Here is a 23,792-nt window from a genome sequence, read left to right on the forward strand (position 1 = left end):
AAGCGGAAACTTTACAGCGCCGTCCCCGGTCGCAAGTTCATCGCGGTGAAGGCGCACACCCCGCAGGGCGAGGGCGAGATCCCGCTGCACCGCGGAGAGGCCGTGAAGGGTGAGGGCCAGCGGGGGCGGGGCCGCGCGGCGCTGGGGCGCACGGCCGCCGGCGCGCAGCTGGGGCCAGGGGGCCTGCCCCTCACTGGGGCGTCCCTGGGAACCCCGAACTGCGGTGGCCATCGAGGGGTGCATCTGCCAGGGGGACCCCTTGTGCCACTGAGAAGGGCTTGGGGCAGGGAGGGGCGGCTGTCTGTAGGTCCCTCCTGGACCTCTGTCGTTTGGGGTTCCTGTGTCAGGGTAGGGGTTCTGCTTGTCCTAGGGTGTTACCGTGCCATGGGGCTGGTTGTGTCACTGGGCTCACTCTGTGTCTGGAGGGCTCGCCTCATGTGCTGGGGTTTTTGTCAGTTCTGGATTCTGTGACATGGGACACCCTGTGCCATTATGAGGCTGCTCGTTGTGGGGGTGTCTCCAGCGTGAGCGGTCCTGTTCTGAGGGCTCTGGAGGGTTCTGAACCATGACAGCTCCTCTCAATGTGGAGATGTCTCATTACTGGGGTCCTGTCTTCTGGGTTACCCCACATCCATGGGAGCTGAGGAAGCCGTAGAGTTGTAAGGATGGGGTCTCCTCAAGCTTGTCATGTCACCTAGTCCTCTGGGCACAATGTGATGACTTGAGCTCTTGGCAGTGACCCCTGGGGTGGGTGACAGGGACGACGGGGCATAGCTCACGAGGTGGGTAGAGAGTGGTGTGTGGGGTGGGATGGGAGCAGCTGTTGGTCCCGTCCTCCGTGTCCTCCTGCCTGTGAGTCTGTGCATCTGTGTCTCTCTGTCCCCCACATGCGTGTCCATCTGTGTCTCTCTGTCCCCCACATGCGTGCCCTGTGCCGTCCCCATCTGTTCCCCTCTCTTTGTGTTGGTCCCAAGGCCTTCCCAGGGAGGAGTCGGGAGCACTGGGAAGGGAGGGGAAAGGACAGGGAGAAGGGGGGAGGGGAGGGGGAGGGCACCTGAGCCTGGGCTGGGGGGAACCTGTGGGTGCAGGCTGGGCCTCTGTGCCCTAATGGCTTGTCTGGCTCTGTCCCTCCAGTGCTGAGCATCGGGGAGGGCGGTTTCTGGGAGGGGACCGTGAAAGGCCGCACAGGCTGGTTCCCGGCCGACTGCGTGGAGGAGGTGCAGATGAGGCAGTATGACACGCGGCATGGTGAGTGACCTGTGCATGCTGGCAGCGCCCGTGGGCACGTCCTTTCCCAGGGCCCCTTGGTCTTGCTTGGAGTTAAGTCCACGTGGTGTCCATACAGAAGGGACTAGAAGTAGATTCAAGTGTGCCTCCAAGTGCATGCAAACTCCTTTATTAACACAGATACACGTAGGTGTGCACCTCTGTACGCATTTATAAGCACTTGTGCCAGTAACAGGTGCATGTACAAGAAACATACATGTCACATACAGTGAAGATATGTGACGTGTCTACAGAACACATATGCTGTATGGATGCATACTCGTGTGCAAGAAAATGCCTGAGTGCTCACACCCTTGAGCTGGCCCCATGTGGGTCACACACATGCTAGGTGCTTGGAGATGCCACTCCTGCCTGGCTGGAGGGCAAGTAAAGGAGGTCACCATGCGAAAAGAGGCATCTGGCCAAGGTGGACAGATTGTCCGAGTGGGCAGAGCAGAGAGGCTGGGACCAGCCAAGAGGAAATGAGGCCAGTTAGATCCAGAGGGGCTGTCCTGGGTGCCCCACAACCAGGAGGGGCTGGAACAGGGCATCAGGTGAGGGATGGGGACATGGGCTGTCCTGGGTGCTCCGAGGCCAGGAGGGGCTGAAATGGCACCAGGCGAGGGATGGGGACGTGCAGGCACAGATGCAGCATGTTACCCCCTGGGCAGGAGAGACCTCAGTCCAGCTCCTTAGAGTGTCCCTTGATCTCTGGGGTTCCTGCTGGTGGAGAGTAAGGATGGCCCTTTTGAGTCCCCAGGCCAGGAGTCACTGTCAGTTTGGGGCCATGCCTTGTAGTAGGTCTCATGGTCCTCATAGGTCATCACTCCTCCTGTAAGCTGGTGGGACAAGGGAACCCTGCCCAAGTGGTGGCCACCTGCAGGCGAAAGCAGTGTGGAGCAAGTGTGTGTATGTAGGATGTCTGGAGTGCGTGCATGTGTGTCTGGAGCATGAGCCTGTGATGTGTGTGGAATGCATGTCTGTAGTGTGGTGTGTCTGGAGCAAGTGTCCGCAGCATGTATGTGTGACATGGTGTGTTTGGACACATGTATGTGGTGAGATGGGTCTGGAGCATGTACACGCGATGTAGTGTGTCAAGCGTGTGTGCGTGGTGTGGCATGTCTGGAGCATGTGCATGTGATGTGCTTGGAGCACGTGTGCGTGATGTCGAGTGTGCACGTGGTATGGTGTGTCTGGAGTGTGTGGTGTGTGGATATGTGCATGTGTCTGGATGTGTGTGTGTGGTGTGTGTGGAGTGCATGTGTGGCATGTTTTATCTGGAGAGTGTGCATGTGGCATGGTGTGTTTGGAATGTGTATGCGTGGCGTGTATCCGGACCCTGTTCGTGTGACGTGTATGTGAAGAGTACGCACGCACACATGTGTGTGTCTGTATGTGACATGTATTGAGTGTGTGTGTGGCATGGTGTATATGGAGTATGTGAGATGTGTCTGGAGTGTGTGTGACATCTGAAGTGTGTGCCTGTGGCATGGTGTGTGGAGCATGTGTGTGGTGTGTGTCTGGATGTGCGTGTGGCGTGGTGTGTCAAGCCATGTGCATGTGATGTGTATTTGGAGTGTGTGTGTATCAAGGACGTGTGTGTGGTGTGTGTCTGGAGCATGTGCATGTGGTATGTGTCTGGATTATGTGTGATGGTATGTCTGGAGTGTGTGTGTGTGGTGTGTGTCTGGGATATAAGCACATGGCATGTTTGGAGCATGTGGATGTGATGTGTATTTGGAGCGTGTGTGATGTGTATCGATGTGTGTGTGGTGTGTGTCTGGAGCTCGTGTGTGTGACGTGTTTGGAGCATGTGATGTGTACCTGGAACATGTGCATGTGATGTGTGTATGGAGTGTATATGACATGTTTAGAGCACATGTGTGATGCATGTATGGGATGTGCGTGACATGTATCGAGCGTGTGTGGTATGTATCTGCACTGTGTGACATGTATCTGAAGTGTGTGCATGTGGCCTATCTGGACTATGTTTGTGTGATATGTCTGGAGAATGTGCATGTGATGTTTTGGAGTGTGCATGTGATGTGTCTGGGGCATGAGCGTGTGATGTATTGGGAGTGTGTGCTTGTGATGTGTGTCTGGGACGTGTGTGTGATGTGCGTCTGGAGTGTGTGCATGTGACATATCTTAAGTGTTCGTGTGACACATATCAACTGTGCTGTGTCTGAGACATGTGCGTGTGATATGTATGGAGTGTGTGTGTGTGTGTGATCTGTGTATGGAACATGTGATGTGTGTCTGGAGCATGTGCATGTGAGATGTGTCTGGAGCATGTGTGTGTGACTTCTGAAGCGTGTGTGTGTGATGTATCTGGAGTGTGTGTGTGAGACATGTCTGGAGTGTGATTTTTGGAGCATGTGTGTGTGACATGCCTGGAGTGTGTGCATGTGCTGTTTTGGAGTGTGAGCGTGTGACGGGTCGAGCATGTGATGTGATGTGTCCAGAGTGTGTATATGTGACGTGTGTCTGGAATGTGTGACGTGTGTCTAGAGTGTTATGTGACGTGTGTCTGGAATGTGTGTGATATGTCTAGAGCATGTGCATGTGACGTGTCTGGAGTGTGTGTGTGTGTGTGTGTGTGATGTGTGTCTAGAACTTGTGTGTGTGAGGTGTGTCGGGAGTATGTGAGTGGTATGTCTGGAATGTGTGCATGTGACATATCTGGAATGTGTGTGTATAATGTGTCTGGAACTTGTGCGTGTGATGTGTGTCTGCAGCATGTGCGTGACATGTCTAGAACATGTGCATGTGGCACATATCTGGAGCATGTATGTGTGTGACATGTGTCTGGAACACATATATGTATGGTGTGATGTGTCTGGACCTGTGTGTGTGGCATGCTGTGTTAGGTGTTCATCACGGGAGTAGGTTCCAGAGGTTGTGGCCATGCAGTTGCCATGACAGAGCATGACTGTGTGAGTGTGGACGTGTACCCATGACCACGGTGGCACCTGCGTTGGCCTGAGGGAGTCAAGGCAGGTTCCCAAGTGCAGGTGGGTTTGAGTTGAACCCTGGGGAGGGAGAGAAGGTCTCAGGTGGTCAGCAGGTGGGGGTGACAGAGTCCTGTGTGTACAGTGCGCCATGGTGCTGGCACCAAGAGTGCGCTGACTGCTCTGGGTTCCTGGGCCTTTCTTCCTGCGTGAGCAGCCACTGCCCTCCCAGTGGTTTGTGAGGCGAGCCTGTCACTAGTCCGCTGCCAAGGGGAAGAATCCCAGCCCCGAGGGGCTGGCTGGTCTGGTGTCTGTGGTCACTCCAGGCTCTTGTGTGCATAGCTGCTCCCTCCATGGGTGGCGTCAGTGGAGCTCTGTGTGCCACGAGGGGTGGACAGGGCTGTGGTGCTCAGGCCTGTAGAGGAGGGAGAGGGTGGCTGGGCTGGGGCTTGACCACAGCCACACACCCAGGGCAGTATGGCAGGTGGGATGCTGGGGGCAGCTCATTAGGGTTAGGATGAAGGCCTGGAAGGACAGAGCAGTGCGCGGGGAGTGGAGGGAGAGGGTGCGGATCCAGTGGGAGTTGGTGAAGGAACGGAAGACCTGGGGTGACAGTGGCCAGTGGGAGTAGCCCTGGCGTACGTCACCTGGGGGAGTGTTCTGGGGTGGGTGGGGCTGCCAGAATGGGTGGGAGCACCGGGCCCTCCTGTATGTTCAGCTGAGGCTGCTGTGAGCATGCTCTGACCTGGGGTTCAGGATCCAGTTCTGCCAGAGGCCAGAGGGCAGCTGAGGGACAGGAACCTGCTTCCAACAGGCCTATTTCCAACACAGATTGGTTTCTGGAACAGGAGTGGGGGCAGGGAAGGGCTGAGAAGCAAGGAGGGGCCTTGCTGGCTAGTCCTGGGCCAGGCAGCACTGGGGTTTGGAAGCGGGTCCTGCTACTCACCCAGGCCAACTTGGTGGAACTGTGGGCACAGTCTTCGGAGTTGACTAGGGAGGGGAGAGGTAAGATGAGTGGAGTTAGAGAGTGGTTTGCAGAGACCTCACCTGCTGACTGCCAGCCTGCGTCTCCCCATTCCACCTCTGCCCTTTCTTTCCTGTGTGGTTGTTTTGTGTCTTAGAGAGGTCCTGCTAACGTTTTTGCTTCAGCTTAGGTGTCTAACAAAACTGGAAAGTGGATTTGTGTTATGTAATAAATACAGTTTGTTTGGTTGATAAAATTTAAAGCTGTGAGGCTAGTGAACTGAGAAGCTCAGGAGTCCTTCTGCAGGTGGGGAGGCGCCATGAGCACTCCTGCGTCTGGGTCAGTGTGCAAGGGCCAAGGGGAGCGTGGAGGGTCTGATGCCCACCCGAGCAGTGTGGCTGGCCCAGGCGGCACCGGCCGTGGTTTCAGAAGGATGGGTGCACGTGGCCCCAGGTTGCGTGCAGGAAGAGAGGAAAGAAGTGAGTGCTGGGAGAACATCCAAAAACCCCAAACCACCCCCATTGCCATAGAGTGGATTCCAACTCACAGCACCCCTAGAGGACAGAGGAGAACTGACCATAGGGTTCCCAAGACTTTCCTTTACAGAAGCCAACTGCCACATCTTTCTCTGGGGAGTGGCTAGTGGGTTCAAACTGCTGACCTTTTGTTTAGCAGCCAAATGATTTAACCAGTGCACCACCAGAGGGCATCAAGAGGGGAAAGTACAGACATTAGAAGGGACTAGTTTTCTCCCTCTGAAACGGAGAAGTTCAAGAACACCATCAGCTTCCAGAGGGTCACAGTGTTAGTGGCAGGACCTCCAAATCCGGGCCAGTCTTCCTCCTTATATTTGTGATTCTGACTTTAACAGGGACCTGTTCTTCCTCCCTTCCACCCATTCACCAACCTGCTTTTATCTCCATCTGTCCTTTGACTCACCCACATTCTTTCCACCCACCTACTTACCCATCAACCTACGGATAGATCCACCTACCCACCCAGTCCATCCATCCACCCACCCAGCTGTCCACCCACCCAGTCCACCCGTCTACCCACCCAGCTATCCACCCACCTAGTCCGCCCGTCCACCCACCCAGCTGTCTTCCCACCCAGTCAACCCATCCACCCATCCCTCCCTCTCTGTCCACCCTGTTTTTCATCAGGTCACCACCATCCGTTCATCCCTATGTCCATCCTTTGACCCACCCGCCCACACATATATTGACTTACATAGCCATTTTGGTCCATCCATGCATCAGAGGTCCCTCTGGCCTTTGACCCACCCTCCGACACATCCACTCATCTGTTTGTCTATCAGTCTGTCCATCCAGTCAACATCTCAAGTGCCTTCTCTGTGCCAGGCACTGGGGTTACAGAGATTAAGGGGATATGCTCTTTATCCTCAAGGAGCTTACAATTAGTGGAGGATGTGGGTGGTCAGACATTGTAGGCCTCCCTTAAATGTGTTTCTTCTGGCCCAGCCCCACAGTCTATCTCTAGGCAGACTCCTGTCTGTGGGCTTTGTCTTGCTGGCCCCTCCCTGGAAGTCCTTCCCCTGTGTGTCCTTCACACTTTCACACTGCCCCCCAACCTAAGGCACCCCGAGCTGCAGCTGGTCCCTGCACCCCTCTTGTGTACACTTTTCTTTAAGCACTTACCAGCATTTCCCATCAGGATTTGATGCATTATGTTTTTACTTATTTTTGGTTAGTTTATTCTCTTTCCCAAAAAGCTTACAAACCCCAGGAGGACAGAGACAGTTCTGTTCTCTGCTGTGTTCCCAGAACCCAAAGCAGACAGTGCCTGGCACACAGTAGGAGCCCAGTAAGTACCATTGAACGAAGCCAGGGATCTTGAGAAATGCTGGTAGGAGGCAGCAGGGCAGAGCTGGTCCTTGTGGGGCAGGCGGCTGTGGTGGGACTTTGGGAGCCACTGTGTGCTGGGGAGCTGGGCTGGAGCCAGGAGGAGCAGTTGCGGTGCCAGGGTTGGGGGGCTTGACTCCAGTGGCTGCAGAAGCAGGTGTGGGGTACAGGGCACAGTGGGTTGGACCCCACAGCTGGCAGAACTCAGGAAGCCAGGGTGGAGCAGGTGACAGTGGCTATCCTGTGGGCCATGTGGGGCTCAGAGATCAAGAGGACAGATTGAGGGGAGTCCTGTGGGGGCAGTGATGTTAGGGAGGTCCCCCAGCCACCTCCCACTCCCTACTCCTGGACTTCCAGTCCCACTCAGGCTGGAGCAAGGGACCCCATGAGGCTGAGGGCAAAAATGGTTTAGAAGTAAGAATCCATTGACGCCCGAGGTTATACCAGTACAAAGCATGGCCCATACACATGACTGTGGGTCATGGACATGCACAGACACACACATGCACATGTGAACACAGCATACACACAACTGTGGGTCACAGACACACATGCACACACATGAACACAGCACTTAACACAAAACTGTGGGTCACAGACACACATATGCACACATATGAACACAATACTTAACACACAACTATGGGTCAGAGAGACACACCAATACACACACATGCACACATATGAGCACAGCACTTAACACACAGCTGTGGGTCACAGACACACACATGCATACATGTGAACACAGCACTTAGAAATAACTGTAGGTCACAGACACGGACACATCACACATGCATGCACATATGTGAGCACAGCACTTACACAGGACTGGGCCACAGGCAGACACACACACAAACATATCATTTACACAGACACAGACACACACACACATGAGCACAGCACTTAACACACGACTGGGTCACGGACAGACATACACACACACATGAGCGCAGCACTTACAATTGATTGTGGGTCACAGACACTCAGACACACATGCACACCTCCATAAGCACAACACTTCACACAACTGGACAGACATATGCATATGCACACATGAGCACAGCACTTACCCACAACTGGGTCATGGACAGACAACGCATAAACACACAAAGAGCACTTACGACGGTGGGTCACAGACACGTATACACACATGTGAGTACAGCACTTACATGTGACTGTGGGTCACAGAAACTCCCAGACACACACACACACGCACACACACCCCAATGAGCACAGCACTTACACATGACTATGGACCATGCATAGACAGACACACACACGAGACAGCACTTACACATGACCGTGGATCATGGGTAGACAGACACATACACTTGAGTGTGGCACTTACGACTGGACTGTGGGCACAGATATGCATACACACACGTGAGCACAGCACTTATGTGTGACTGTGGACCATGGGTAGACAGACATACACTTGAGTGTGGCACTTACGACTGGACTGTGGGCACAGATATGCATACACACACATGAGCACGGCACTTGTGTGACTGTAGGTCACAGACACTCACATGCATGCACACACCCATGAGCACAGCACTTGTACATGACTGTGGGTCACAGACAGATACACATGAACACAGCATTCATGATTGGGTCACACACACACATACACACACATGAGCCCAGCACTTACACACAGCTGTGGATCATGGACACACCTGCACATACATGAGTACAGCCCTTACACCTGACTGAGGGTCACAGGCACACACACACATATACACACGAGCACAGCCCCTACCCACACTGTGGGGCATGGCCATGCAGACACAAGCACACACTCCCTGAGCCCAGGATTCCTTCTGCCTTCCTGCCCAGCCCCTCTGGGCTCCAGGGCCAGGTTTGGGCCCCTTCCATGTGGACACGCCGGCAGTGCAGGCAGATGGCTGCCATGGTTGGGGCAGTTCAGTCCAGTTGCAGGACATGACCCTCCATCAGCTCCTGAAACTCCCTCCAGAAACTCGGGAGGACCGGACCAAGCGGCTTTTCCGCCACTACACTGTGGGCTCCTATGACAGTCTCACGTCCCACAGGTACGATGGCGTGGGGGCGTGGACATGCCAGGGATGCTGCTGGGGGCATGTGGATGGGAAGGGAGGGTGGCACTGGCTGGATGGGAGGCCACCCGTGGAGGCTCAGGTCAGAGGGCAAGGAGAGTGGGTGGGCCGTGTCCCACTGGGCCCCATCTAGGATGTGGGAGGGTCAACTTGGCTTCCCCACACTCTTCTCTCTCTTCAGTGATTATGTCATCGAGGACAAGGTGGCTGTGTTGCAGAAGCGTGATCATGAGGGCTTTGGCTTTGTCCTCCGGGGGGCCAAAGGTGCTGGGCGGGGCCCTTGTGGAGGGGTGGGGCCAAAGGTGCTGGGTGGGGCCCTTGTGAAGGGGTGGGGCCAAAGGTGTTGGGTGGTGTCATTGTGAGGGGCGGGGCTGAGGGTGCTGGGTAGTGTTCTTGTGGAGGGGTGGGGCCGAGGGTTCTGGGTGGTGCCCTTGTGGAGGGGCGGGGCTGAGGGTGCTGGGCGGGACCTTCGTGGAAGGGGTGGATGGGGTGTGCTTGCTCTCAGAGTTTGTCTCCTGGCTCTTGTCCCTTTTCCCCTCTCCTGACTCACCCCTCCCAGCCCTCTGCCAAGGTGGTGACTGTAGTTTGTGTTTGGACCAACCCCAGCTTGAGTTCCGACTCTCGTGGGTTCTCCTATCTTTGCTGTCAAGGAGTCTTGTGCACCGGGGTCACTTTATGTGAGCAGGGAACTCTCGGAGGGAAGGGCTGCGTATCCTAGGGTCCTGTGCTGAGTGGCCCCCACACTGGGCTCTGCCAGCCCCTGCATCCCACGACTGCCCACTGACCCCCTTAACTACGTGTGGGAGGGGGCTGCACCTCCCACTGAGCCTGCCCCTTTGCAGCGGAGACCCCCATCGAGGAGTTCACGCCCACACCTGCCTTCCCTGCACTGCAGTACCTGGAATCAGTGGATGTGGAGGGCGTGGCCTGGAGGGCTGGGCTGCGCACTGGAGACTTCCTAATCGAGGTGAGGCCCGCTGGGCCGGCCTGCCCCCAGCCCACCCTGGCCCATCCCTGGCCCAACCCTGACCCCGGCCTGAGGGGGAGGCAGAGCAGCCTATGTGTCCACAGGTGAACGGTGTGAACGTGGTGAAGGTGGGCCACAAACAGGTGGTGGCCCTGATCCGTCAGGGTGGGAACCGCCTGGTCATGAAGGTCGTGTCAGTGACCAGGAAGCCCGAAGAAGACGGGTCTCGGCGCCGAGGTGAGAGCTTGGCCCTTGCCGCTTTCCCTGCTCTGACCCCAGACCGAGGGTGTCTGAACCTAGACCAGGGTCCTGGCCCCAACTCCAGAGTTAGATGGCTGACCCCAGCCTCAGACCCCAGACCCAGGTGGCCCCTCCTCAGGCTCACCTGACTTCCCTCCCTTAGGCTCCTCAGGGGGCCCACTCGGTCCTGCTCTGGGGCCCCTGCCCCCTCCTTCCTGGCTCCCCCAGCCCCTGGTGTGGCGGCCGCCCTCCTTCCGACACCGGCAGCAGCTGCCTGGAGGCCGGGGTTGCCATGGCAACGGTGAGGTTGATGCTGCGCTGCTGCCTTATTGTCGGAGGGAAGGGGGAGGCGGCACCTGAAGGGAAGAGGAGAGCGTCGTCTTGCCGCTTGCCGCGCCGTGGCGGCCGCAGCCTGGGCCCAGGAGTCTCTGCCAGCTTGGCCCAGCCCAGGCCCAGCAGCTGCAGCCGGCCACACCCGTGTCCCCCGAGAGGGTGGGGCCTCCTGGGCCCAAGGGCGCTCAGGGACAGCTGGAGCCGGGCCTGGGGGGAGACCCCTCCCAGCCCCCACTCCATGGCTCTGGTGCCCCCTGGCCTGGCCCTTGGAGCCTGCAGGGCAGGTGCCCAGGCCAGACACAGCGACCCCCACAGGAGCCCTTGACCACCCTCCCACGGTCCCAGCCCCAGGGGCCCCTCGAGCTCCCGCACCATGAAGAAGTTTGCATCCAGCCGTAGCCTCAACAAGATCCTCGCGCAGTGCGACTCCTCCTCACGGGAGTACGAGGAGGTCCAGGCAGTGGAGCGCAAGTGGCACCTGCACTTGGCCACGCCACGCCGCCTGCTGCTGGACAGGAGGCCCAAAGCCTCCCTCTTCTTTGCAGCCCCGCCTCCCCCCAAGAGGGCCCCCAGTACCACACTGACCCTGCGCTCCAAGTCCATGACTGCCGAACTGGAGGAGCTCGGTGAGTGGCGGGTGAGGCGGAGGTGGGTGGACCCAGGTGGGATGGGTGCAGGGATGGACAGGACAGACCTATGAACAGGTCAGAGGGCAAACCCATGGCACATTGTCGTGGTGGGGAACATCGGCAGTCTGTGGGGTAGGGCTTGGGCACTGGGCAGTGCTGAAGCAGGATGGGGATAACCTGGACGGATGTATTTGGGGAGGAGGATCTGGAACTCCAGGTGTGTTTTCCATGTGTGTGTGCATGTGTGTGCATGCATGTGCAGGATTGTGTGCGCGCATGTGTGCATTCTTGTGCGCACATGTATATGCATACTTGTATGTGTGCGTGCATGCTTGTGTGCCTGTGCCTGTGCACACTTCTGTGCGTGTACTCGTGTACCTGCATGCGAGTGTGCCTGTATGCGTGTGTATGAGTGTGCCTATGTGTGTGCATGTGTGGACTCGTGTGTGCACACATGTGTGAGCATGTCTGTGTGTGCGTGTGTGTGTGTGCATGGATGCATGTACCATATGTGTGCTCACCACATCTCTGCCCTGACTTGACTTCTACATCTCACCTAGTTGAGGAAAGCCAACTCTAAAGGGAGGAAGGAGCACAAATCGGGACCTGGCTCTGCCCAGCTCTACCAGGCACTTGCTGAGTGACCTTTGATTTTTCTTTACCTTCTCTGTGCTTGTCTGCTCATCAGTCAGGTGGAAAATGGCACTGCTTACCTCCCAGGGCTGTCGTGACACTCAGAGTGCTGACGAGGAAGGTCTGCCTGCACTGTGGAGGGGTGGACAAGAGGGTGTTGGGATTTTGATAGGAACTCATCATGGGTGTGGCTTGATTTGATGTGAGTATTAATGACCTTGTAGGCATATCCTGATGTACGTGACTGTTAGCAGCCTCATCACAGACATGTGCTGACACATATGACCATTAACAGCCTCATTGTGGGCATGGCCTGAACATACATGACTATGAATAGCATTCTTGTTTTCTATAGTGTGAGCCCAACCCTAGCCCTGGACTTAGCTCTGCTCGCAGCTGTAGAAGGAACCCTGACTCCCAAAATGATCTTGACCTTACATGTGACCTGAGCCCTGACCTTAGCCACAGACTGAGCCCACCCTCCACCCCAAACAAGTGCTCTTGGCTGTAGTTTAGTTGAATGCCGGAATACCAAGATAGGCTGGATTGACATGGGTTAGGGTTTCCTTTTCCCTAGATACTCCAAGGAGCTCTGGTGGCATAGTGCCTAAGGCATTTGACTGCTAATCAGAAGGCTGGCGGTTCAAACCCACGAGCCAGTCCTCAGAAGGAAGGTTAGAGAATCTACTTCTGTAGAGATACTACCTCAGAAACCCAAGGAGGGGAGGTCACTATGAGTCAGATCCGACTTGATGGCAGGGAGTTTGGTTTGGTTTTGGAAATACTCCAGGTAAAATAAAGCTTAATATACAGTGATAGTAATAATAATAATAATAATAATAACACAATCAACTCAATAAAAGGAAGAGATATCCCTGGGCTTCAAGGTTGAAGGGAGCAGTGAGAGCTCAGGGAGGGAGAGGAAGCTGACGCCTGCTCAGCCCTCGGGACCTGCGGACTGGATGTAGGTCCCAAGGGTTGGGTTTAGGGTCTCATGCCTCCATGAGGTCAGGAGATACAACTGCGGACTCAGGGGAAATGAGAAAGCTAGAACCAAGCCTAAGGACTGGAATTAGCATCAAAAGAACTGGAAGTCGTAGAATAACGTGAAAGGGATAGTAATCATAGACAAACATGAAAGAGACAAGAAGTTTATTAAGATTAAAAGAAATAACAGAACTCATAAATAAAGCAGAATAGGATAGTACAAAAAAACCAGAAAACAAAACAAAACAAAAAATGAAAGCAGGTTTTGGAAGGATCCCAAAGAACTTTTATTGAAATAAAATAAGTTACTGAGATTAAAAACTCCATACTCAAAATTGACTGCTGTCGAGTCGGATGTGACTCATAGTGGGACCCTTCCTTGGGTTTCTGAGGCAGTATCTCTAAGGAAGTAGATTGCCCAGTCTTCCTTCTGAGGAGCAGCCTTCTGGTTAGCAGTCAAGTGCCTTAGGCACTATGCTACTACAGCTCCTTAAAAACAGCATGGATGGAATAAATACTAAATGTTGAAGAAAGAAAGAATGAATGGGAAGAGAAATCAGAGTATTACTGAGAATGCAGCACCAAAAATAAGGAGATGGAAAATATCAAAGAGCAGTTGAGAGACATGCAGGACAAACAAGAAAATCTGAGCATCTACCTCAGGAATGGGAATTCCTGAGGGAAGGAATAAAGTGAATGGAGAAAACCAAACCAAACCCGCTGCCATTGAGTAGATTCTGACTCATAGCAACCCCTGTTGGATTTCCAAGGCTGTAAATCTTTATAAAAGTAGATTTCCCCATCTTCCGCCTGCTGAATGGCTGTTGATGGGTTTGAACCACCAACTTTCTGGTTAGTAGCCAAATGCCTTAGACATGACGCTACCAGAGCCCCTCAAATGAATGGAAAATAAACAATATTTGACGAGTACATGGCTAAGAGTTTTCCAGAATTGAGTAAAGACCTGACTTTCCAGTTTGAAAACATGTAATTCAAGAGTGGGAAAATAAAAACAAACCAGCATTCAGACCCTTAACAGTAAATGGCATAAAACCAAGGACAAAATTGTAAAAAAAATTACCAGAGAGGAAAGCCAGGGTATCGGTAAAGGAATGATGGTTAAATTGACAGCTGACTTCTCTTTGGCAGTAATAGATGCTAGTGAATGATGGAATGATTCTTCCACAGTCTTCAGGCGAAATAACTAAAAAGTTCTCCACCTAGAATTCTGTACTATCTAAACTCATTCATTCAAGAGTGAAACACAGAAGCCACCTTCTGGCCCCAGAGTCTCAAGGGTCCAGGGCCAGTCACAGGGAACTGACCTATCACACTGACTGTGGATCCAAAGTGACAAACCAGCAGTCAGCTGGGTCTGGCGGGGCACCAAACCAAGGACCGAGGCCTGGAGCCTCCTGCCAGAGGTGGTCACATGATCCCATTCAGCTGCATGTCCAGAAGGAACCCTCCTAATTCCACACAGAGAGGGCCTTATGCAGCCTGAGATTCATAATCCTGGGACCAGGGACTCTGCTTTGTGGAAGCAGTACAATTGCCTTCTGCTTTCTGAGCTGTTTCTGTCTGAAGAGCTAAGGCCAGTGAACAAAGCAGCCCTTCCTCCTCCCTCTTTCCCCCTGACTTGGGCTCCCACCACCTCTGGTACCATTCCCTACATGGCTGCTTCAAGCTGTTCTGTAGACTTGTCTTCTAGGAGATCACGTGTGTGGCTTTAGGTCAGCATCATCCCACCAGTGCTTCTCTGAGTGTCTATCCATGCTGCTGGGTGAGAAGCATGACTTGTGTGGAGGTGGGCCCAAGCTCTTCCCTTTGCCCTGTTCAGAGAACTTGGCAGCCCCCTGCTCCAGAGGGCAGACATCCTGGGGTGTCAGCCCCTTGTACTGACCTGACCAGTCACTCTGGAAATGTCTTGTGTGAGGAGGACCAGGCCAGCATCAGAATTTCCCCTGGTGCCCAAGGATCAGCCTAAGTCCAGCCATTGGTGCTTTTAAAGGATAGAAAGTCAACCTGTTGGTTCATTCTCAGAAACAAGTCAGCCCTGTGAGTCACAGTGTTGAGCTGTGGACACCCACAGGACCCCGCTGTCTTTTGAGGAAGGAGACTGGACACTTGGGAAGAAAGGAAGTGTAAGGTGACAAAGCAGATGACAAGGGTGGCCTTGTGCTGGCAGAGGATGTGGGAAGGGACTGTAGAGGGGGAGAATCCTGGTGGGGGGACGATGTGAGCAGAAGCTGAAAAGGAATGGTTGAGTTGGGGATGAGATGAAGAGGTGGGTGGAGACTCTCCTCCTGAGACAGGTGGTAGAAGGGTAGAAGGCAGTTCTCCGGGTTTCCGCATGCCCATGTGTTCAGCTTGAGCCAAGGATATGCTGAGGCCTGATTTCACTGTACATCACTTCTTGGGTCCCTTTCATTTTGTGATGAGAACAGGAAGGAGCCCATGAGGGCAGGCACCACACCAACCATGCAGTCTCGTGACTGGCCTCAGTTTGGGAAAGGTTGCTTGGCCAAATACCTGGCTGCCCTGTGTGTAGAACAGAGCTTTGGTAGCCACCCTAGGCAGCAGTGGCTTCTGAACGTGGCTTTTAGAGAGGTTTCTCCTCTTTTCTGAACAAACATTTGAATTGAGAATGGTTTAACTCCGAGGGAATTCTCTGTGTGGATGTTCGTGCATGCATGTGGTGCATGGATGCGTGTGTGTATGTGGACATATATGTGTGTGTGCGCATGCAGGAGCATGTGCGCTGTGTGTGTACACATACATGTGTATTATGTGTGTATGTGTGTATGTGTATGCACATGTGCATGCATATGTCCCTCCTTAGGGTTGTTTCTGAGTTTTGAGCTGTGTAATGATTTGGCTTTTGGAAGATATACCCTTGGCAGTCTGATATGGAAGTAGAGGTTAGGATACTGGGGTGGGGGTCCTGGTTGATGGGTGAGAGGTGTGGGATGGAAATAGCATGGGAATGGGTGCTGGGGTTGAAGCTGCCTCTTACCCCCTTTGCTCTGTTTCTTGATTCCAAGCCTCAATTCGGAGAAGGAAAGGGGGTGAGTCACCTACTATGGGGCCTCAGAATCCCAGGGCCCAGCTTTCCCTGACCCTGTCCACGGGTGTGCTGGTGGCAGGAGGGTCTGGTTCTAGTCATTACCATGACTAGATTCTAAAGGCCTGGGATGCACCCTCCTGGGAACCACCTCCTAGAATTGGTGGAAGGCCACTTGTAGGCACTGGGCAGAAGGCTCAGGATACCTGCCCTGGGAAGAGGAGAGGGCTTGGCAAAGCTCTGGGCCTCGAGGCTGAGAGCTGAGCTAGGTGATGGAGGAAGTTCCTGGCCTTGGGAAGCCCATACAGGGCATGCGGGATGAGGGTGGTTATTCTGATGAGGAAGAGTTGTAAAAATGGCAGCGTGAGGAGATCTGACCTCCTCTAGTTGCATGGTTGGGAGGAGAATCATTATCAGCACCAATAGCCCAAGGCTGATTCCTATGAAGTGGAGGTCAGACAGACCTCCCTCCAACCTTTTCACCAACTCTGACATCAGCTGTCCCTCCCACGGCACTCTACTCTACTGGGTTCAACAATTCGTTGTAACGGTCATACAGAACTCACAGGCCATACTCACAATAATAGAGTTTATTAGGGAAGTAACAGGTTACAATTCATCAGGAATGACTCGGGATACAGTTCTGCCCTAGGCAGGCCTCTCGGCCCTTGGCTTCTTGGGCCTTTTGGGCTGTTCCAGCCTCTGCTCTGCTTGGGCAAGTGTTACAAAGCTCTTCAACTCCACCGATAATTACTTGGAGGCACCCCACTCTGCCAGTAAGCCTTGGCCTGTAGGCACTGAGCTCTGTGGGTTGGCAAGGCTAACAACTGTGAGCGAGCGCCCAGAGGCACCCCACTCTGCCAGCAAGCCTCCTGCCCACAGGCACTCGGTGCTTGGGCTCTGTGGGCCACAGAGCTCACCTGCTGTGTCGGTGGGTCTCCTGATTCTGCTGCCTCTGCTCCTGTCACTTCCCTGTTGCTGCTTCTCACCGTCCTGGTTTCAGTTCTCGCTTTCTGTCTTCTGGGTCTAGTCGGTTCTCAGCTCAGGGATCCTGTGTCCAAAGGATACATTCCACTCCTGTCTCTTCTTGGTGGTAGTGAGGCCCTCCTTTCTGCCTCTGGGATGGCTCATGTGAAGGCCAGCAGATGGCAAAATGGACCAGTCCTCTCGTTAGGGTTCCATACACCTTATTTGCACGGTCCCACTCCCACAAGAGTGCCATTCACCTTATTTGTATTATTAGCAAGCTGTCCAATCCCTTTGGTGGGCAATAAGCACTTTATTTTCATAATCCCACCCAGTCATTTGGTGGGAGTTATGAACTATAGCAAGAAAGGACATAGAAAAACAACCCATCACACCACAAGGGTCCAGCCGTGGAGCCTGCAGGGCACAGTGATTGGGACCACGGTGTGCAGTGTCTAGGGGTGGTGTCAGCTGTCCTCATTGGTCCTGCCATCCCTGGGGGGCCCTGTTCCTGACTGGGCCCACAGTACGGGAGCCGCCCTCCCTTCAGGCCCAGGGACTTTCTGGTCCTACCCCCACTGCCTCTGGTGCTCCTCCCTGTGTATCCAACCTGACCAGCAGTGGACATGGAGTCCGTATAGGTGATTGTCACCAGGACTGGTCTGGAGTGGTCACAGGGCCTAACTTCTGCTGGCCCCCTCCACCCCTCTGGGTGGGATGCCTCCCTTTCTACACAGAAGTCAAGGGGCCAAATGGGGCTGGAGGTAGCTTTAGTCTCAGGCACTTGCTGAGTTTTGCCTGGGCCAGCTTGGACCCCTCTGTCCCAGCCCTGCCTCCTGCTCCTCCTCACCTGCGAGTAGGTGTGCTCACTGTCCGAGGCCCAGCCTTTCACCTCTCACTCTGGGGACCCAGCACTGCTGCTGGCTGTCCTGTGTGACTGGTGTCCCTGTCCCCTTTCGCGCTCTGCAGCCTGCTGGCTGTCCCCGCCCCTGGTCTCTCCTCACAGGTATTAAAGCAGATTCCAAGTTCTCCTCCAGTGACTCCTGTCTCTTCCCCAGTCTCTGGGGCAGACCCCAACTATTTCTGGAATATTCTGGCTCTGTCCTCCAGCTCACCAGTGGGTCCCCTGGGTGCTGTGTGGTCTCTTGCAGGGGCAGTGGTTGTGACTCAGTCATTCCTGTTTGGGTAGCCATGTAATGAGGCTTGGTGGTCACCAGTGCCCAGACCTGACCCCTGGGCAGCTTCATTTTCTTCTCAGAGTCATTTAGGAATTCATGTGGCAGTTTTGCTGGGGATAGTGTCAACCCCAGCAGCTTGTGGTGTGTAGGATCCTAGATCCCTTCCTTCATGCAGTCTTACCTGGCCCAGCGGCACTGCCTGTGGTAGCTACTGTGTTCACGCCACTGTTTTGGGTCCCTGGGAGCTCAGGTGGCCATGCCCACCTGGTGAGCTAGGGCCCTGTGTGTCCCCAGCTTGTGTCCTGGTGTCTTTAGCCCTGTGGCTCAGTTGTACATGGCTTCATCTGATCTCTGCTCTTTGGACTGTGGTTGGGTCCTTTGCTCTCTTCTGAGCTTCAGTGTCCTCATGGGCAAAGTGGGGGAAGAGAGTGTCTTCATGAGGATAAAAAGAGAAAGTTCAAGCACGCAAGTCCCCGAACTTGCTCCCTGATATGCCCAACAGAGGCTGGGTGCCAGGGGTGTGAACCCCTGAGGTGTGTGGGGACCAGATGTGGACACAGGGTTCATTGTGTGCATATTGTATATGTGGCCCGGGCCATGAGCAGTGGGTGCTTTGCAGTGTGTTACCCTCCACAGCCCCTTGAGTGGGGCTGTTCTGACATTGTTGTTGACAAGGACACTGGCACATGAGGTCTGTTTGCCAGGGTACCAGTGGGGCTGGTTCCAGCAGGATGTGGGTGGCTGAGGGCAGCTCATGAACTGGCGTTGCAGTTGCTGAGTGCAGCAGAGGGACCCTGGGTAGGGGCTGGAGGAGAAGCAGAGGTTCCGGGCTGACCACAGAAGTCGCCCGACACTGACTAGACATCTGGCCCCTTGGTGTTTGCACAGCCCCACAGAGTTGGGGATTGAAAGGCTTGGAGCCTGTGGAGCCCTGCTGCCGGCAGACACATGGCTGCGATCTCAACACCCACCTAGCGTCCACGTGCTGGTTCCAAGGGTTGGGGTGGAGCTGAGTAGACAGGGCCCCTCGCCCCTCATGGGATCTGGCAGGAAGGAGCTGCTGACCCCCTACTCCCAGGGGCACCATCTACCAGAGTGTTCTCAAGTCATGTTGTAGTGTGGTGCAATTTCCAAATCATTTTATAACTAAACATACCAAATTTAAACCACTCGTTTAAATAGCATTAGCTTAGGAAGAGCAAACAGAGCCGTCCTTTTATAGCAGATTTAAAAGGCGTCTCTCCATCCTGGCCTGTTCGCCCTATTCCATGGCTCCTTCCTGCTTCCTTTCAGGGTGCCCTTCCCAGCATGGCCCCATCTCTGCTGTCTCTGCATCCCCACGGGAAGGCCTCTCAGCCCCCGGTTTGCACAGAGCCACATTTTAGGCTACTACCCTAAGTTGGTGGGTTCTATCCCCATCCGTCCATCCATCCATCTGTCCAGACTGTCTTCAGCACGCACTGTGGTCTGCCTTCCAGAGCAGGGGTCGGTGGGCAGTATCTGATGAGCATTGAGAAGGGCAGAGGGGATAGGGGTCAGGGTTGTGTGGGCCTCTGGCAGCCCTCCCCACCCTGGTTCTCTCCCTGGTGTCACCAGAGGCCCGCAAGAGGCAGGGGCCAGGTGGAGTTGGATCTCAGAGGTCCAGGTGGCAGGTGTCTGAGGGAATAAGAAGCCTGGGGACGTGGGGTGGTGCTGAGGGTGGCAGGCGGAGGGGGGCCCTGGGGTCTGGTGCTGACGTGGCCCCTCCCTGGCCGCGCAGACAAGCTGGATGAGGCCCTGGCTGCGGCCGCAGAGCCCACCCTGAGACCTGACATTGCGGATGCTGACTCGAGAGCAGCCACCGTCAAACAGCGGCCCACTAGCCGCAGGATCACACCGGCTGAGATCAGCGTGAGTCGGGTGCCTGCTGGGGCTGCTGGGCCTGTGTGTGGGGTCACAGGGTGGACCTGGGCATGTGGTGTGGGCTTTGTGATTGTGTGGTGGCTGTGGCCCCCCCTCCCTCCCTAGGACCCACCCCCGTGCATGTGGCCCAGGTAGGTTATTGTTGCAGGGACAGGGGACCTTGTGCAACATGTGGTGGTATTGGGTGTTCCCTGGGGGTCCTGCATACTGGTCACAAGACGACCCCCCTGCAGTGCTGGCCCAGCACTGCACCACAGGGCACTGGGACCCCTGAGGTGTGGAGGTTGTATCCTTTGTACTGGGGTGGTCTTTGACCCCACCTTTGGCCGGGCAGGGACCCTGAGGGCTCTCCCGGCACACTTGGCTCTCATCCATGGTTCCCGGTGCTCTGGAGGCCACAGTACAGCATGTCCCCCACGCCTTGGCCACACCTGAGCCTGCCAAGGCCTGATTCCTGGGTCCAGGCGCCCCTGGTGTGAGCAGGTGGGGTGTCCGGCCTCAGGTTCAGAAGCGGGATAGGTGGGCCTGGAGGAGAACTCAGGCACCAGAACCTTCGTGTCACTCTGCCCCCGCAGTCGCTGTTTGAACGCCAGGGCCTCCCAGGCCCAGAGAAACTGCCTGGCTCACTGCGGAAGGGTCTCCCGCGAACCAAGTCTGTAGGTACGGCCCGGCTGGATGTGGGCTGGGGGGCCGGGGGCCGTGCTGGGGTGCAGTGTCTGGGGTGGGACCTAGGGCCTGAGGACATCTGCCTCTCTGGTCCTCCCCACTGCTATCATTTGGCTCAGTCTCTTTACACCCCTCTCCCACCACCGGCACCAACCCAGAGATCTAGCGTGTTTGTGGGACAGCCCTTCCTCTACCTCAGAGGTAGGTTGCTGGAAGACACCTTGGGCACCACCCCCTGCTGTCCACCACCCTCTGCCTCTGGGCCACCCTCCTGACCTGTGGTTGCCACCACCTTCATGCTGTGGCCCCCCAAGGACACCAGCACCTCTTTCCTTCAGGTCTGCGTCTCCATTTCTTGGCTGCTCCCCCTTGGCAAAGTGCACGTTAAGTCTCTGATCCTAAAAATACTCTTCCCTGGAACCCGCCTCCCCCTCTGGCTGTTGCTCAGCATCGCCCCTCCCCTTCACAGCCACTTTTCTCAAGAACAGCCCCCACTGGCTGGCTGGCTGCAGCCCTCAGCCCTCCCCAGCCTTGGCCGCTGGCTGCCCACACCCACACTGATGCCATGCTGGCCATGGCCTTGTCCCTGCAGACACACTGCCCTCCACGTCCTGTCTCACGGTGGCACTGGGCCCCATTTTCTGCACCCTTTTCCGTGCACCTCTCCTATGGGTTTGAGAGCAGCACTTCCTGTCCCACTTTCTCAGCTTCACCCCTGGAATGTTGGTGCTTCCCAAGGTTTGTCCTCAGACCTCTCCTCTCTCACTGACAGCCACGTGCTGCCACCCCGCCCTAGCCCTTCACCTCAGTAAATGTCCCGAATGCCAGCACCACTGTGATTGGACGCCCTTGCGCCTATCACACACATGGGTTGCTGGCTGCTTACAGTGACCCTGCTGAGGTAAGTACTGTGGGGAAACTGAGGCAAAGAGGTAGTGTCCTGCCCAAGGTCCCACATCTTCTATCCATTCACCAACCAGACTACTGCCCAAAGTCCGACCCTTCACCCACCTGGGGACTCTGTGTGTGAGCATTGACTCTGGGGGCTGAGAAGCCCCCCAGAGCACAGCTCCCACACAGTTAGGCTCAGAGAGGAGGTGGCTGATCCGCAGACCACTTCATGGTGGTTCCATGAGGCGGCATGCTCAGGTGCTGTGGGATCAGACCAGGGCTCCAGCCACACCCAGGTGGCATGGGGATATTGGGCTTAAATGCACAGGATGAATGTGACTTCCAGGGGGGACACAGTGTCAGTGTGTAAGAGTTACCCAAGTATGTGTGTATGTGGGGCCTTGAGGCTGGGCATGGACCCTTCCTCCAAAGGACCCCGGGTCTGAGCATCCCAGCAGGGAAGGGGGGAGCTCACCTCCTCCCCTTGAACTCCGAGACCTTGTTGTGTGCTCAGATGGCAAGATGACAGGCAGTCTCTCTGCCTGTCCCTTAGCCCCCAGCTGTCCCCATGAACACTGTCAGCATCGCTCCCTCAGCCCCACGCTGTGCCCTGGCTCTGGCCACAGTTTGACCCTTGGAGCCTCAGTCTGGATCCCTAAAAGCAAGACTTTAAAGAGCTGCTCTGAGGCTCTCTAGGGGACTGCCCACAAAGGTTTGGGAGGTGCCTGGGGCCCAAGGATAGTTCTGCAGCTTCTGAGGTTACCAGTGACATGGGTCCTGCATCTCAATGCCCTCCCTCATCATCCTCCACGTGGGGTCAGGACAGGCGTCTGTCCCATCCCCGGATGGGCATTGCCCTCAATCAGCTTGGTGTCCTCGGTATGACATCTCATGTCCCATATCTGCACATCCCCCAGCCTCTGGGCCCTTGGCTACACTGCCTGTGGCCTTGCTTATTGGTTTCTTCGGGAGATGTGTCCATGAGATGTAGGAAACACGGCCAGGGAGGAGAAGGGACAGCCAAGTACAGATGCTGTGTTGGTGGCAAGGGGAGGCTCAGCTGATGATCCGTGATCCATGGCATCCATGATCTCCTCTTATGCCCCCTGTTCATGTCGGTGCTGGAGGCTCTAATGGGCTTGTTCTCTCCACGAGGGGTTGGTGGTCCTCTTCTGTGTCCAGGGAACTGAAGCTCCAAGTACTTAGGGCGTGTTACTGGGACTGGCAGAGCTAGAATTCAGTCTCATACACAAATGAGGCATCTGCCTTGTGTCCCAGGGACGGGACTGGGGGCCAGTGCCCCATCCTCACACAGGATCTTACGAAGACCTCTGGGCCAAGTGTGAAGTGGGTTCTCTGTGAGCTGCCCGTGGGAGAGCTGAGGCTCAGAGGGGCTCAGGCTTGGGGTCCCATGGCCAAGAGTGGGTCAAACTCACCTTGGGCCACTTCATCTCCATCCGTCTGTCTGTGGATTCCAGCTGCCAGGCAGCAGGAGTGGTTATGGCCCTTGGCTGTCTTGGTGCTGGATCTGACTCCCTCGTGCCTTGTGAGGAGGAAGGTGGTGTCTGGTGGTGATCCTGTGCTGGCTCCTGGCCATCACTGCTCCCTTCCCGACCTCCCGCATCACCTGGCCAATGACGCCTTGTAGAATGTGCACCTGTCTCCTTGGTCATCCCCTGTAGTCAAGCCCCGCCCCCACCGCTGCCGCAGGTGGCTGGCGCCTCCCAGACCCACCCACGTGGGTATCTGCTTCCACCTGGCACCCCTCTCCAGGGCGGGAGCCCTGCGGCGGCCCCGCCTCACACTGCCCTCCCCCCATTGCAGGCCTCACTGTGCCGTTTCGGTCCCCCACGTGTGGATGGCTGTTCTGCCCCTACTCGTGGTCTGGTCCAGTCAGGGAATCAAGAGTTTGGGTCGTTTCAGGGAGCCTGCACTGTGGGGCCTCTCCGCTGCAGCTTACCTGCCCACCACATGGTGCCTAGGGCGCGGAGCACGCGGCTGCCTGCCCACCTTATGGGCTCTGGGTGCTTCTGTCCACAGGGGAGGACGAGAAGCTGGCGTCCCTACTGGAGGGGCGCTTCCCGCGCAGCACGTCCATGCAAGACTCGGGTCGCGAGGGCCGCGGGATCCCACCGCCGCCACAGACCGCGCCCCCGCCCCCGCCTGGCCCTTACTACTACGACTCGGGGCCTCCGCCCGCCTTCTCGCCGCCGCC

The 23,792-nt window shown here is 55.6% G+C and overlaps 1 protein-coding gene across 1 annotated transcript in view; it reads left to right on the top strand.

The window, feature by feature from the left end:
• Nucleotides 1-23,792, top strand: part of SHANK3 (SH3 and multiple ankyrin repeat domains 3) — an 83,508-nt gene that overhangs the window by 52,078 nt on the left and 7,638 nt on the right. Inside the window, exons 12-22 of the mRNA XM_042782803.1 lie at nucleotides 4-109; nucleotides 1,135-1,248; nucleotides 9,022-9,097; nucleotides 9,303-9,385; nucleotides 9,964-10,088; nucleotides 10,193-10,325; nucleotides 11,207-11,287; nucleotides 15,955-15,978; nucleotides 19,878-20,008; nucleotides 20,596-20,680; nucleotides 23,618-23,790. Of these exons, the coding sequence (XP_042638737.1) occupies nucleotides 4-109; nucleotides 1,135-1,248; nucleotides 9,022-9,097; nucleotides 9,303-9,385; nucleotides 9,964-10,088; nucleotides 10,193-10,325; nucleotides 11,207-11,287; nucleotides 15,955-15,978; nucleotides 19,878-20,008; nucleotides 20,596-20,680; nucleotides 23,618-23,790 (1,131 nt within the window). The remainder of the gene's footprint in view (nucleotides 1-3; nucleotides 110-1,134; nucleotides 1,249-9,021; nucleotides 9,098-9,302; nucleotides 9,386-9,963; nucleotides 10,089-10,192; nucleotides 10,326-11,206; nucleotides 11,288-15,954; nucleotides 15,979-19,877; nucleotides 20,009-20,595; nucleotides 20,681-23,617; nucleotides 23,791-23,792) is intronic.

The sequence above is a fragment of the Orycteropus afer genome, unplaced genomic scaffold (genome assembly GCF_000298275.1).
Source record: "Orycteropus afer afer isolate SDZICR_OR568_19922 unplaced genomic scaffold, OryAfe1.0 scaffold00471, whole genome shotgun sequence".
Taxonomy (NCBI): Eukaryota; Metazoa; Chordata; class Mammalia; order Tubulidentata; family Orycteropodidae; genus Orycteropus; species Orycteropus afer.